This window comes from Podarcis tiliguerta (genome assembly GCF_965153285.1).
Source record: "Podarcis tiliguerta genome assembly, chromosome: 8".
Lineage (NCBI taxonomy): Eukaryota > Metazoa > Chordata > Lepidosauria > Squamata > Lacertidae > Podarcis > Podarcis tiliguerta.
Window position 1 is genome coordinate 67,714,209 of NC_139541.1, and position 15,123 is coordinate 67,729,331.

The 15,123-nt window shown below is 43.5% G+C and overlaps 2 protein-coding genes across 8 annotated transcripts in view; both read right to left on the reverse strand.

Moving 5' to 3' along the window:
- RPA2 (replication protein A2) overlaps positions 1–15,123 on the reverse strand; it is a 160,705-nt gene that overhangs the window by 35,746 nt on the left and 109,836 nt on the right. The window lies entirely within an intron of this gene.
- The window catches only part of EYA3 (EYA transcriptional coactivator and phosphatase 3), a 61,411-nt gene continuing 48,857 nt past the window's right edge, over positions 2,570–15,123 (reverse strand). For all 7 annotated transcript variants that reach the window (XM_083455385.1, XM_083455382.1, XM_083455386.1 and 4 more), the window contains 3 exons: positions 7,180–7,301; positions 6,255–6,355; positions 2,570–5,305 (listed from right to left, as the gene is read on the reverse strand). In XM_083455385.1, coding sequence (XP_083311511.1) covers positions 5,225–5,305; positions 6,255–6,355; positions 7,180–7,301 — 304 coding nt within the window. In that variant the 3' untranslated portion in view covers positions 2,570–5,224. The remainder of the gene's footprint in view (positions 5,306–6,254; positions 6,356–7,179; positions 7,302–15,123) is intronic.

Sequence of the window (15,123 nt, forward strand, 5' to 3'; positions counted from 1 at the left end):
ATTCTGGTGTCACAAGAGGGAGAAAAACTCTCTATCCACTGTCTCCATGAAGGGAAGTCCACCAGCCAGACACGAGTCCAATAGCATTCTGTCACTTCTGCCGTGAAGCTGCCGCAGATCTAAAATACTAAAGAGAATGGAAACTTCTGACAGGAAGTTTGCTTCACACTGCCCATGTACAATAGAGATCTTTATGGACATCATGCCTTATTGCACACATTTCCTTAACAGCAAAGTAGTCTCCAAAAAGAGGAAGAAGCCTTTTAATAGGACTTCTATCTTCCTCTCTCCAGCTTTTCAAACCAACCGCAGTGTGATATAATATGGAACGTGCACCTGAGTTATCAAGTATTTTGTGCAAATCAACAGTAGGTGATGCTGTCGGCTGCAAAGAACACACACCGAGGAAACTTTATTACGCCTAAGAAGAATGAACTTGCTCTTTTCTCCCAGTACTCAGGCAGATGAGTTCTTGAGAAAGAAACCTATGGTATCCCACAATTGGGTCATGCAAGATAAGGCTTTGTATTCTGTTTGATTGAATTTGCATTACTGCTGGCGTCCTGAGCACCACTAAGTGGAACAGCAGGGGCCCATAAATAAATAGTTAACACAAAAGCCAATCAACCACTTGAAAGCCTAGCATGATGTCATGAGCCTGTGGCACAGCTCATATAGGTTGGCACACTTCAGGGCTAAACTCCAGTTGCTATTAGCCAGGTGTTTCAGCAAGCATGCTTAACCTGGCTACTTTTGTTTTGGAGCAAAAGCAGTCACAGGGCCCAAGTCTGGAACACATTCCTGAGCTGAACAGGGACTTTGAACAAAATCTGCTGAAACTCTCCCCTTCCCTCCCAGCTGTTTTTCCTGTCCTCCCCCCCAAAGAAATTTGTTTGCTTCTGCTTTAAAAGGAAACCTCCAAAATATACATGTGACTAACGTCATGAATTTGACCTGAAAGATGGGGCCGCTTTTGCAAACTTTGAAGCCCCAAATGCCAATAGCGGCAGCCACTCATATAATCTGGGAAAGGCTGAAAGTTTTTTTAAGGCCTGGGAAACCAAGAAATTCATGTACCAAGAGGAATGTAGGCCCAGGGCAAGCCACTCTTGACAGGCAATTCTAGAGTTGCAGCACCTCAGTTCAGTGAGGGCATCTGATGAAGAATCTCCAACAATCTCAGGAAAAGGGCAGGCTGATGCAGAGATAGACAGTACTCCCAAGCTCCTCCCTGAAAAGTGTCAATGTTGAAATAATATACGTGGGTTAGTGCATGGCATCCACATGCCATTTCTGAGAACAGTCCTTTCCCTTTGAAGCCAGGTCACCTGTGCTCACTTCTCAGGGTGGAGCAGCTCTCCTTCAAAGGAATTTCAAACCACTGCTCTAAATATTTTAGAGGCGGGGAGACATGTTGGCTTGGCGTGACTAATCGCTAAAAAAATGCAATGCCAGCTTTGCTATGAGGCTATGGACTGACACATTGGGAGCTTCTTATCTTTTGATCGTGAGCTCCGCTGTGCTTCGTATTTCGGGAAGGAAAGCGATTATCAGCCTCCTCCACATCATACTGGTGGCAGCTGTTTCTCTGGGCTCGCAGGTCTCTGCATCCCAGCAGATAAGAGCTCTGACCCAAAGGCTTTGGCTGTCTGCCATGCTTTCCTTGGGCTGTCCTTTGCATTAAAACTACCCAGAGCATATGCATGTAACAGGAGCCATGTCTCACCAAGGGGATGTGGGGAACTGGTGGCCCTCCAGATGCTGTTATTGGACTCCAACTCTCATCAGCCTCAGCCAGGATGGTCAATAGCCAGGGATGATAGGAACTGTAGTCTGGCAATATATGGAGGGCCACACGTTACCCATTATGTACACTGTTTTGAGCAAATTGCAGGCAGCACAGGCCACAAACATTTGAGCTAAGGGCCACATTGATCCAGGAATCAGCGGGGGGGGGGGGCTGAGGGGCATGTCAAAGTGTAAACAAGGGCATGGCCCACTTAGCCTTTTAAAAATAAAAGTTGTTGAGGGTTAGGTGACACAAAAAGCTTATTACAGAATCACAGCAGGGGAATGGTCAGTAAAAAAAAATCGAGAGGAAAATGTCAAATTTTGGGGACCCACAAACAATCCTTTGGCATCATAGTATTACCTATGGGGGCTGTCATTAAATAAAATTTAAAAATAGGAAGAAAATATTGGGGCAGGGGACTTATCAGAGTCAATAAAAATGTTTTTAAGCCTTCAAGTGGAAAATGTTTGGTGGGCCTTGGAGGATCATGGCATCACAGTGGGGGGAACCATAAAACCAGTATGGGGAAATGGGGGCGGCAGGGAGCATAGGGGAGTGTTGTTGTTTTTTCTAAAAAGGGAATGACAAAATTTTGGATGGCACAAAAAAAATCTCTTGGGCGTCTAGCTATATAAACGGTGTGGCTTATAATTAACAAGGCTTGCAGCTTGAACGTGAGGTATAAAGTCTCAATACATATAAATCCACACACACAAACTTTCCTTGCACAGAGAGTGAGCTTGGATCAAGTTTTCAGAAAGCAGGAATAGAACAATGTTTTTTATACAGAAAATAAAGACTTTATTTTTCCAGTTCACAAGGACAGTTCCCATTACACAGAACATGATGCTTGAGGAAACCTACAGCCGTTAATGCCTTCTAATCATAACCATAAGCACAGCTGATGCCAATTCTGGACACCTGCAGGACTCTGAGGGTGAATCAGCATTTCTAATCTACACCAGCGCATGCAGCTGCCTCTGGTGCTTGGTGGGATTCAGACTGCAATGGAAACACAGGCAGAGTTGGAGCTGAGAAGGCAAGACTCCCAAGCTCACTGCAGGGACATAAAGGATGCGGAGAGCCCACGATTGCATTAGAAGGGAACTGGCTGGTGCTTGAACACTAAACAGTGGGAAAGAGTAGGAAGGGGCAAGGAGCCAGTTTCCAAATACTGTATGAAGGCCCAAGAGAAACGCAGCCAGTGAGTTCAATGATAACAAGAGCCAGGACAATCTTTATTAACGTTAACACAGAAAATGTACCATCCCCTGAGTGGGTTAGGAAACATCAGAGAGGACACTATATAAATATTGGTATCTGATGCAAAAACAAAGCTTCACACACGTCAGCTAAAGGTCTTCTGAAATCTTGAAGGCCTTCGAAACAGTTTCGCCAAGTAAAACAAAACTCAGGGCAACAGCGGTCAGTTTCCTGGTGGCTTAACAAATCCCTGCCTGCTACGCTTTCGGCAAACACTTAAAAAACACACACAAAAAACTAGGTTAATTTAAATGGGGGCCGGGCAAGGTATTCCTCTACAGTTGCTGACATATCCAAGAGTTGCAATGGAAGTTAAGGCACAGAGTTGATTCCAAAGTCAAGCACAGCCCACACCGATACAGTAGGAGATGACTCCGGAGTGGCTGCTCAGCTAGTGACCTTTCTGGCCTTCGCAAAGGAGTTAAAAATTCACAGAAAGCTGGAATTACAATAACAGGGTCTCTTTTAGAAGCGAGTTTCCTTTCTGAGGGAGTGGGATGCATTTTCATCCCAAAGAATACTGTTACGTTGCCTTCTGTGAGCTTGCAATAAACGTCAGGAAACAGCAGCTTTCTGGCACCCTGTAGGGCTTTCTCTGTGGTCTATGTTCCTCTGCAGAATCTACCCATCATACACTATGTTCTCGCAGGGAAAGAAAACAGAATTCTGCCTACCTAGCAAGAACTTATTCTCCACCTGCTGGTATGAATGGAACTATGAGTCCCTACGGTTCCTGCCTTACTACTTAAGGAGTATGCAGATAAAGCACTGTCGGGTGGGTGATCAGCAGTAGGTACTGCATGGTACCAAATGCAATGGGGACTTTTCTAGGGAGATGAGAGTCTTTGACTGGAACTAAAAAATAAATGCATCTCCACCTGTCAAAGCCAGATGCAAAGAACTTGGCAGGGTCCCTAGCTTCAGCAACCCATTTTGGAATTCTGAATATTAAGTGGCATGTAGTTGAAATAAAAATAATGAAATAAATTGTTGAAGGTTCCTCCTTGAAATTTTCGGGGGTTTCCACCCCTATAGTCATTAGCATTTTGCATTTTCTGCTCTGCAAGTGAGTGCAGGTGTCCCTACTTCCCTTTCACTAAGCCAGTGCTTGACCCTGACACTATGGTAACTATCTCCTATTCTGAATTAAAGAGAAGATTCGCAGACCTGCAAGTTGCCAGACACTCCATTCTGCCCAACTTCCCCCCCCCCCACAAAAAAATTGCAAAGAGGCAGCACTCTTGATGCAAAACGAGGAAGCTGTAAGTTCCTGCCAAGTTGGAATATTGAATGCAAATTTGGCAGATCACACTAACGTATTTGCAAATGAGGTGTTTTCCTAGCTGGATTTTCTCTGCGAGCTGGGCAGCTCTTATCATTTCACACTGTGCTCCCTCTTAAAAAATCCTGCTTCTACTTATGCAAGTCAGCTGTCAAAAAGAAGGAAGAAATGGTGTTTTCTGTCACTCAGGTAATCTGACCTCACCTGCACCTAAATGTCATGCTGCTGCTTCGGAGTGGAGAGACAAGAGAGACAGATTATTCAGAAGAATTGGCCCCAGCCACCCCTTCTTGGAGTCAGGCACTGAGGGGATGGCTGCCTATAATCAGTACCCCAGCAGACACTGGGAGAACTTCTTCTGCCCTCTCAACACACAGAATTGTTTTGTGGCCTTTCCATGAAAATCTACAGCCCTTTCTGGCTTTGCAGGAAGGGAAATGTTTCTGGACCCTTTTCTGTAAAAAAATAAACAATCAGTTCACTTCTCTTTATGTTCTGAAAGCTCGAGAGAGAGGCCCGGAGGTGACAAAGTACTCTACAAAAAAACAAAAACCACAACCCACTGCTTTTTTCCCTTTCCTTTTTTTTAAGAAAAATGCATAATATTATACCACCAAAGGTTGCACAGTGGGTTAGGTCTGTACTGCTGGAGATTCCTAGCCAGGATGCTCTGTTTTGGGTCTCCTCCTCAAATTCCCTTGGCCCAAACGCAGACAGCAGTGAAAGGCTTGGGTGGCTCTCCTGGGAAAAACGACGCTGTGGCGCCTCCTACTGTACACTTCCGTTAGCTACATTGCTCTGTCTGGATGAAAAAGGAAGTCCCCAAGTCTGCTCTTGCCAAGATGGGGCTGTCGGGAGCTGTGCCGGACTGCCTGCTGCTCAGCTCCTCACAGAAAGTCCAGTTCGAGGGCCTGGTGGAGCGACACCAGATCGGCGTGATTTGTGATTCTCCAGAAGGGCATGTTGTGCTGCAAAACCAAAGAGGTGGAGGGGTGTTAAGAAACAAGCACATAAGCAACTTGTGCAGCGGGAATGGACGTCAGTGCTCTGCAGGAGACGAGGGAACGCAGGCCTCACCCGTGAGGAAATGAAAAGAGAGTCAGGAAAGGTTCATAGGCAACCAGCCAATGTTGCTATTTTCAGAAGCAGAAGAAGCACGCAGTTGAGAGCAGTTGCTAAAGTACAGCTAGGCCACCCTACCTAGCGAGGGTGAGGCTTTCCCTGGGAGCATGTTCAAAATCTCCTTTGACACTGAGGTCCAGCTCCGAGGGCCTTCTGGTGGTTCCCTCACTGCGAAAATGGGGTTACAGGGAACCAGGCAGAGGGCCTTTTCGGTAGTGGCGCCTGCCCTGTGGAAAGCCCTCCCATCAGATGTCAAAGAGATAAACTATCTGACTTTTAGAAGACATCTGAAGGCAGGCCTGTTTAGGGAAGCTTTTAATGTTTGATGTTTTATGCTGTTTTTAATATTCTGTTGGGAGCTGCCCAGAGTGGCTGGGGAAACCCAGCCAGATGGGGAGGGTATAAATAAAAAATAAATAAATATATTATTATTATTATTATTATTATTATTACTATTATTACTATTATTACTATTATTACTATTATTATTATTATCATCATCATCTGTGGAGCCACCCTCCCGCCTTCTGAAGATCTCCATTTGGATATGCTGGGTCATCCACAGACACCCCAGGCAAGCTCCAACACACTGAGAAATGAAATATACGCAACAAAAAAGGGGGCAAAGGACACCCAAGGATGCTATGGCTGTGTTGTCTTTAAGGCAAACAGGCTCCGGCCATCTGGCAGTGCCTGCAGGAGGAAGGGAGGCAATGGATTATTACTGGGGTGCAAAGAGGGAGCCTGCTCTTCTCAGGAAGGGTGCTGCAAGACAAACGTAGTCAACAGTCTCACCTGTTTGGCTGCCATCTCTTCATCACGCCCATCTCCAATCACCACATATGTCACCTTCTTCCCAAACCGAGAGATAATCCTTTCAAAACAGCTCTCTTTACCTGTCAAGAGATTACAAACACACTGTTGCTTATGGTCAAAGGAAAGGTAGAAGCCCCAGTGGGGCTGGCGTCAGTATGTGGTACCTGTGGGCAGCTGTCTGGGCCCCAGCACCATAGCAGGGCTCGCTCTTCCCTTGAACCCTGAACCTTGCCTGCAGGGCCTCTCCAACAGCTTTGTTGAAAGGCTCAGCAACCTTTGGCTCTTCTCCAAATTGTTTCCATTCCTGCTGTTCACTACAAGATCTCTGTAATTTAGAATGCCTGAGCTTGCTTTTTTTCCTATTCCCTCCCAGTTCTTTTTCTTGTTGCATTGTGTCTCTTAGTGAACTGGGGCAGGGGCTGTCTTCTCACCAATTTTTGTAAGCCATTCTGGAAGCCCTGTTTGGTGGAAGGGCAGGATAAAAATGCCGAAACTACTACTACTACTACTGCTGCTGCTGCTGCTGCTGCTGCTGCTAATGACCTTTGCAAATTGATCAACATTGTAAGACACTTAGAGAACCTGTTTAAGAAATAAACAGTAATAAATAAATAAAAATTATGTAGCTGATAGGAGTACTAAAGCCCAGTTTATCCACCCACTATAGAGACTGTAACAGTATCTGAGAGCACAGCTTTGCTCCAAAAGGCTTTGAGCCAACAAAGGTCTTTTAAGGAGTCATGCAGAAAGTGGAACATGTGCTGTAGGGGTTGCTTTGATGCACTGAAGTCTCCCCCTCTTTCCAGGGGAGGTTGTACAAACCCAGGTTGTACAAGAGGGCCGACTCCCTCCCGTCACCCAAGACAACTGCCAAAGAGAGTTGGAATTTGATGTCACCACCTACCTATTTTTGTTGCGCTATAAATATTTTCAATTGGGAACACGTCACCTAATCCATACAGCAGAACTTTGGCCAGAGCCGGCACCAGCTGAGTAGTCGTTATCAGAACATTCACACAATTCTTTCTAGAAGGTGGCAAGAGAAATGGGTCAGGGTGAGGAGCTTGCTTATACAAAGTTGAAAAAAAGGTGGGATGCTGCCGGCCTCATATTTGCAAGCACTAATGGAAGGAACAAGAAATGACATGAAACTCAAGACTGGATCATCCCATTTTATGCATTACAGTATGTGTTATTCTTTGTACCTCTCATCCATATTTCAAGCGACCCTTGCTCTCTGGGGCTGACATTTGCAATGGTTCAGTGTTAAGGGTGGTCTTGGCTTCCAGTTCTTCAAACGGTGATATTGTGAAGCAGCAAATTAATTGCAAAGAGTTTGCCTGATAGTGCACTACAGATCCATTCGAAACAATTAAATTAAGCACATAAAAAGGCAAGAGATAAAATCATGTTTAATATCTAGATGGGTATATCCAGTGCTTTTTTCAGGGGGTACTTAGGGGTATGCAGTACCTCTTTTGTTGTTGTTAAAAAGTGTGGTACTTACTGTAACCACTTCATAGGCAAGTACCAGCACCTATTTTTCCAGAAAAAAGCACTGGGTATATCTATATGTGCATCTCTCTATCTCACTAAATCTGTTTGTGTGTGCATGTGTGTGTGGTGTATTTCTTTTAAATTTTTATATACCAGTCTGTTTCACTTGATTTCAGGGTAAAAGGTAAAGGTAAAGGTACCCCTGCCCGTACGGGCCAGTCTTGACAGACTCTAGGGTTGTGCGCCCATCTCACTCAAGAAGCCGGGGGCCAGCGCTGTCCGGAGATACTTCCGGGTCACGTGGCCAGCGTGACATCGCTGCTCTGGCGAGCCAGAGCCACACACGGAAACGCCGTTTACCTTCCCGCTAGTAAGCGGTCCCTATTTATCTACTTGCACCCGGGAGTGCTTTCGAACTGCTAGGTTGGCAGGCGCTGGGACCGAACAACGGGAGCGCACCCCGCCACGGGGATTCGAACCGCCGACCTTTCGATCGGCAAGCCCTATGCGCTGAGGCTTTTACCCACAGCGCCACCCGCATCCCTTTTTGGAAGGGCAAAAAATTGGGCAAGGGCCCAATTTTGTGATTTCAGGGTAGTGCCACGTAAAAATTCAATAAAAAAGTGAACACATTCAAACTACAGCAGAAGAGACTTCCGGAGGCGGCGCGAAACCGTGATGGCGGACCTCTTCGAGCTCTGAAGAGGGGCACCGCAGAAAAGGGTTGTTTCGCTACGGCGCAGCGGCAACCCATCAAGAAAAACCACGGACAGAGAGAGTCCGTGGCCGTGGGACTCGGCGGGCACCTGGAGCGACCCCAAATTCGCGGAAGGGACCCCGTAAGGGGCTCCGGAGTGAAGGAGGGGGAGCGGTGCTGTGAGTTCATCGCTCTTTCTGCGGAGGCGAAGCCGCGCGGCTGTCACGGATGAGCGCTGACCTTTCTTCCAAAAAATACTACTCTGAAACAGCAAACCCGTGAGTAAGGACTTAAGATTTGTTACAATAACTTGAAGAAATTTGGCTGAAACCGGGAGACGAGAAAGAGGAAGTCCGTCTTCCGGCACTGCTTATAAGATCAAAGCAGACTGTTTAAAGAGCGGAAAGCGCTGTGAACAGGGAAGCTTTAAGGCTTTAAAGTGGGACTTTCGTGCACACTTGAAATTCTATTCTTAAAGGAAGAAAAAATACAGTTTAAATTGGACTTGGAGCGGTCCCCCATGGGGCGAGGGAAGACTCTAACCCCAAATCTTCGGGTGGCCGGGTGAAGTTGCTTGACTGCGGAACTGTTACAAACTTCCAGATACTTTTGTAACTGAAGTGCAACTTTTGGGCTTACTTAGTTTGGGTGGATACAATTGCAGGCACCTTGCTGGAACATTGTTAAACGTTTTAAAGTGCTCTGCAGGACTTTTTTCTTAGTGTTTTGGAACTAACTTGCTTTTAAAATTGTTTTTGAAAACGGAAACTTTAATGGCGGAAAAGTTACCTTCTTCTTACTAACTTTTGGTGGCACTCCCCCTAGAGGACATGGGATAACAAAGGCCTGGGAAAAGTTTTTTTGCTTACTTTCTTTCTCCAGACTGTTTATAAATTTGGACTTGTCTTTCCCATGGGATTACAACATCTGACCTTGAACATTGACTGATGAGTGGTACAGGAAAGACAAGAGCAGCCAAAGCTAAGGAAGCTAAGGAAAAAGAAAAAGCAAAAAAGCAGGCACAGCTTTTGCAAACAACTTTAACTCAGGGACGTAGACTATCAGTGCCTGCTGTGCTTGCAACACAAAAAGTAGAAAGTGAAAAGCCTGAAAAATCTGAAGAGGAAGATATGGCATCAGGAGGAGCAGAGGCAGCACTGAAACAAGTTTTGGAACAATTGTCAACATTAAATCAAAAAATTGATAACCAATCAACAAAAATTGACCAAGCTACATCCTCGATCCAGAAATTGACAGATCAGGTTTCCCAACACACCCAAGCAATTGAAAAATTGCAAGGAGCAACGGAAGAGAACCGTAAATTGGCAGGGGAAGCCGTTGAAATTGCAACATCAGCTAAAAAAGAGGTTGAGGAAGTTAAAGCAGAAGTCAAGCCTCTGCATAAACAGATAGGGGACCAACAAACCTATCTCTCTTTGGTGGAACTGAAAAACCGGGAGACTAATCTTAGGCTTAGGGCGGTCCCAGAAATCGAACAAGAAGATTTGATTGGATTTTTGACAACAGAATTTTCAAAGTTCTGGGGCTTAAAAGAAGAAAGTGATTTTAAAATAGTATCGGCTTTTCGACTGGGAAGATTGGTAAGAAAAGATAGATCTAGAGACTGTCTAATAGCTTTGAGATCAAGAGAGGAGAGAGACAAAATATTAGGCCTACACTTCAAAAACTCAATTGAGATACAAGAGAAAAGGGTGGAAATCTACCGAGATATTCCTAAACAGCTATTGGATCTGAGAGCCACCTATTCAGAATTGGCTAAGTTGTTGAGATTTAACTCAATCCCTTATAGGTGGGAGTTCCCACAAGGACTATCATTTACTTACAAACAGAAGAAGGTTAAAATAAGATTACCAGAGGATCTACAAAAGTTCCAGCACGACCACGGAGAAGATCTCCAAAAAGAAGCAGCAGCCCTTTGGCCTATACTTAAACCAGGACCCACTCTGCCAGCAGGCGGAGGGACGCCTAAACCCTCGGAATTAGAGGAAAAAGAAGATACACCGCTCTAGGTGTAACAGAATAGTTCAGGATGTCTCTGCAGCTACTCAGTTGGAATATAAATGGCGGAAATTCCCCGGAGAAAAGAAGGAAACTGTTTCATATATTGAAGAAAGAACAACTGGATATTATTTGTTTACAAGAAACCCATGTGACCAGGCTCCACAGGAAAGTTTTGGTCAACAAAAGACTAGGCCAAGAGTTTATTTCCTCAGACAAGGTAAAGAAAAGAGGAGTGGTGATTTATGCTAAGGAGAGCCTGATACCTAAATTTTTATTCAAAGATGAATATGGAAGAATTCTGGCAATTGAAATCCAGACCCAAGGAGAAAAAATATTGATACTAGGAATTTATGCTCCAAACGACGGGAAATCAGAATTTTTCAAGAAGCTGCATGAGACGCTGCTGGACTATCTGGACTATGCTAACATCATAATGATGGGAGACATGAATGGAGTGGTGTCTACACATATGGATAAGTCTTATAACCAAAATCTAACATCAGACGGCAGACTGCCTAAAACTTTTTTTGAAATGACTGACAATCTGGATTTGATTGATATATGGAGGACAAAGAACCCCCTAGGTAAAGAAGGAACTTTCTTCTCTGAGGCCCACCTGTCCTGGTCAAGGATCGACCAAATCTGGACCTCCAGGGGGCTGGCACCCAAGACTAAAAAGGTGGAAATCTGCTCAAAAACATGCTCCGACCACAACGCTCTGAAATTAGATCTCAGACTTACTCAAACCGGTTCCTTCAGATGGAGAATGAATGACACTCTTTTAAGAGATCAAGAGATTGTGAAAAAGGCCCAAAAAACATTAAAGGACTATTTTGAGATAAATTTGAATACTACAGTAGAAAAAAGAACGATCTGGGACGCAAGCAAAGCTGTCATGAGGGGGTTTCTGATACAACAGAATACAATTAAGAAGAAGCTCTGGAATGGAAAGAAAGATAAAATACTGGAGAAAATACATCAAGGAGAGAAAAAATTGAGAACTAAACCAAAGTCAAAGGATCTGTTGAGAGAAATTAAATTCCATCAAGCAGAATATTCAAAATTGATTAATCAGGAGATTGAATGGAAAATAAAACAGATGAAGCAAAGATCCTTTGAATCAGCAAATAAATGTGGAAAGCTGCTAGCTTGGCAGCTGAAAAAAAGACAAAAGTTGAATACAGTTACAAATCTAGAGATTGAAGGAAGAACGGTGCAGAAACCAGAGGAAATTAGGAAGTGCTTTCACAGATATTTTAAAGAACTTTATGTACAGGGGCCTCAGAAAGAATCAGAGATAGATCATTTTTTAAAGACAAATGGACTATCAAAAATAACTCAAGATAAAAGATCAATCTTGAACTCTACAATAACCACCCAGGAAATTGAAAGTGCCATTCAGAACATGCAACTAGGCAAATCTCCAGGCCCGGATGGGCTTACCTCCAAATACTACAAGACTTTGAAAGACTATTTAACACAACCCTTGTTGGAGGTATGCAACCAGATCATGGATGGGAAGAGGGCACCAGAAACGTGGAAAGAAGCGTTCATCACATTGATACCTAAGATAGAATCTGAAAAGACTCAACTCAAGAACTACCGCCCCATCTCACTCCTGAATGTGGATTACAAAATATTTGCAGACATTTTGGCAAGTAGACTTAAAAAAGTTTTAATTGAAGTAATTCACAAAGACCAAGCAGGCTTTCTCCCTGGTAGACATTTATATGAGAATACCAGAAACATCATCGATATTTTGGAACTTTTACAAACTAACAGGAACACAAGGGCGGTGTTAATTTTTGTTGATGCGGAGAAAGCATTTGACAATATATCTTGGATGTTCATGAAGAAAAACTTGGAAGGGATGGGAGTGGGGCGGGGGTTTGAAAATGGGTTACGAGCAATTTATTCAGAGCAAAAGGCCAAATTAATAGTGAACAATGTGGTGACGGAGGAGTTCAAAATTGAAAAAGGGACACGACAAGGGTGCCCTCTATCCCCTCTTTTATTCATTTCAGTCCTGGAGGTGCTATTGAACATGATAAGGGAGGACCGGCTGGTACAAGGGATAGAGGTCGGAGTGAAACAATATAAACTTAAAGCTTTTGCAGATGACCTAGTTTTGACATTGCAGGAGCCAGAATCCAGTACAAAAAGAGTTCTTGAACTTATATCTGAGTTTGGTCAGGTGGCGGGGTTTAAGTTGAACAAACAAAAAACCAAGGTTTTGACCAAGAATTTGACACTTACAGAAACAGAGGGGTTTCAGAGAGAAACAGAATTAAATGTGGTAAAGAAAGTGAAATACCTAGGGATCTATTTGTCTTCCAAAAATTTGAATTTATTTAAGGACAATTATGAAAAATGCTGGTTGGAAGTAAAGAAGGATTTAGAAATTTGGTCAAGATTGAAACTTTCCTTGTTGGGAAGGATTGCAGCAATTAAAATGAATGTATTGCCGAAAATGTTATTCTTGTTTCAAACCCTACAGATCGTGGACAGAGAGGAATGTTTTGGAAAATGGCAGAAGGATATATCTAAGTTTGTCTGGCAGGGCAAAAAGCCCCGAATAAAGTATAAAATATTAACTGATTCAAAAGAAAGAGGGGGGTTTGCCCTGCCGGATTTGAGGTTGTACTATGAAGCTGCAGCCTTCTGCTGGCTGAAAGATTGGTTTTTGCTAGAAAACACCGACGTCCTAGATCTGGAAGGTTTTGATAATGCATTTGGTTGGCATGCATATCTATGGTATGACAAGGTTAAAGTTCACAAATTGTTTAAAAGCCATATTGTCAGAAAAGCGATCTTTGCAGTCTGGATGAAATATAAAGACTTATTAGAGAGTAAAACACCGAGGTGGCTATCACCGGTGGAGGCCAAAGCTCGAAAAAGACCCAATATGGAGGCCTATTGGCCGAAATATTGGGAATTAATTGAAAAAATTGGAGACGGTTGGAAGTTGCAGAGCCAGGACAAATTAAAAAACAAGGTGCGAGATTGGTTACATTATGCTCAAATTCAAGAGGTTTTTAAAATGGATAAAAAGGTTGGTTTCCAGGAGGGGAAATCGAAACTAGAGACAGAATTGTTAGAACCAAAGACCAAGATTTTATCTAGAATGTATAACTTGCTGCTTATGTGGAACACACAGGATGAGACAGTTAAATCTGCTATGATAAAATGGGCACAGGATGTTGGACATAATATTATGTTTGAAGACTGGGAAAGGTTATGGAACACCGGAATGAAATTCACGGCATCTAGTGCCTTGAAGGAAAACATTATGAAAATGATATACCGGTGGTACATGACCCCAGTCAGGCTAGCCAAGATGCATCACCTGTCTGACAACAAATGTTGGAAGTGTAAGGAAGCAGAGGGGACTTTCTTCCATCTCTGGTGGACCTGCCCAAAAGTGAAGGCCTTCTGGGAAATGATTTATAATGAATTGAAAAAGGTATTTAGGTATACCTTTCCTAAGAAACCAGAGGCCTTCCTGTTGGGCATGGTGGACCAGAAAATGTCAAAGAAAGATAGAACTTTGTTTATGTACGCTAGCACAGCAGCAAGAATACTCATTGCAAAGAGTTGGAAGACACAAGATTTGCCCACGCTGGAGGACTGGCAGACGCAGTTGATGGACTACATGGAGATAGCTGAACTGACCGGCAGAATCCGAGATTTGGATAAAGAAACAATTGAGGAGGACTGGGGAAAATTTAAAGATTATCTGAAAAAATATTATAAGCTGTATGAATCCTAAGAAAGTGCATGATTAGGAAACGTTAAGCTTCTGCGAATATGATTAAGTAAATGGTAAAATTAGTGACAAAAGAGAAAAGGAGACAATTTAAATTGAATATGTTATGTTTATTTTAAAGGTATTGAAATTGAGATATAATATATTGTATTTGGATACATAACATTCGAAAGTTACAACAAGGTATGAAATAAGGTAACAAAATGCTGACATTGTTAATGCAAAGAACGCAGAATCGGAAGGGGTGGGGAAGTCCAAGTTTTATTTTGTTTTGGTTGTTAAAAAAGAGAAAATTTGTTTCTTGTAACTACTTTATTTGTTTATAAACCTATAAAATTATGGAAAGAAACGCAATAAAAAAATTTATAAAAAAAAAAAACAAACTACAGCAGAAGAACAGAATGCAGAGTTCAATCTCAATCAACCAGCATATCTAAAAAGTGCCTGGCTGTACAACACACAGGATTTCTAGGGCACATGAAGGGTAACCAAAGAAGACAGCGGCTGAGCCTCCTTGGGAAGGGACCTACATAAGCAGAGCACACAACTGAAATTACCCTCCTTTGCTTCTGATGACGGGGCAACCGGCAAAAGGTATCGGCAGATTACATTATTAAACACGTAATGGGAAGCAGCTTGCTGGGTGGGGGTGGCAGAGCCAATCCAGTTCTCCTGCTGGTGCTTTTGCACTGTGCTAACCCCCCCCCACCTCACCCCTCTCCTCTGGTGTAAGCAATAATGACCCATCCAGGGGCATACAAAGTGGGGGTGGGGCGGTGGGGGCAGGCCACCCCAGGTACCACTCTGGGGGGTGTGTGTGACAAGATAGTCCCAAGCTGTAAAGCAGCTGATGGTGCGCGCAGTCT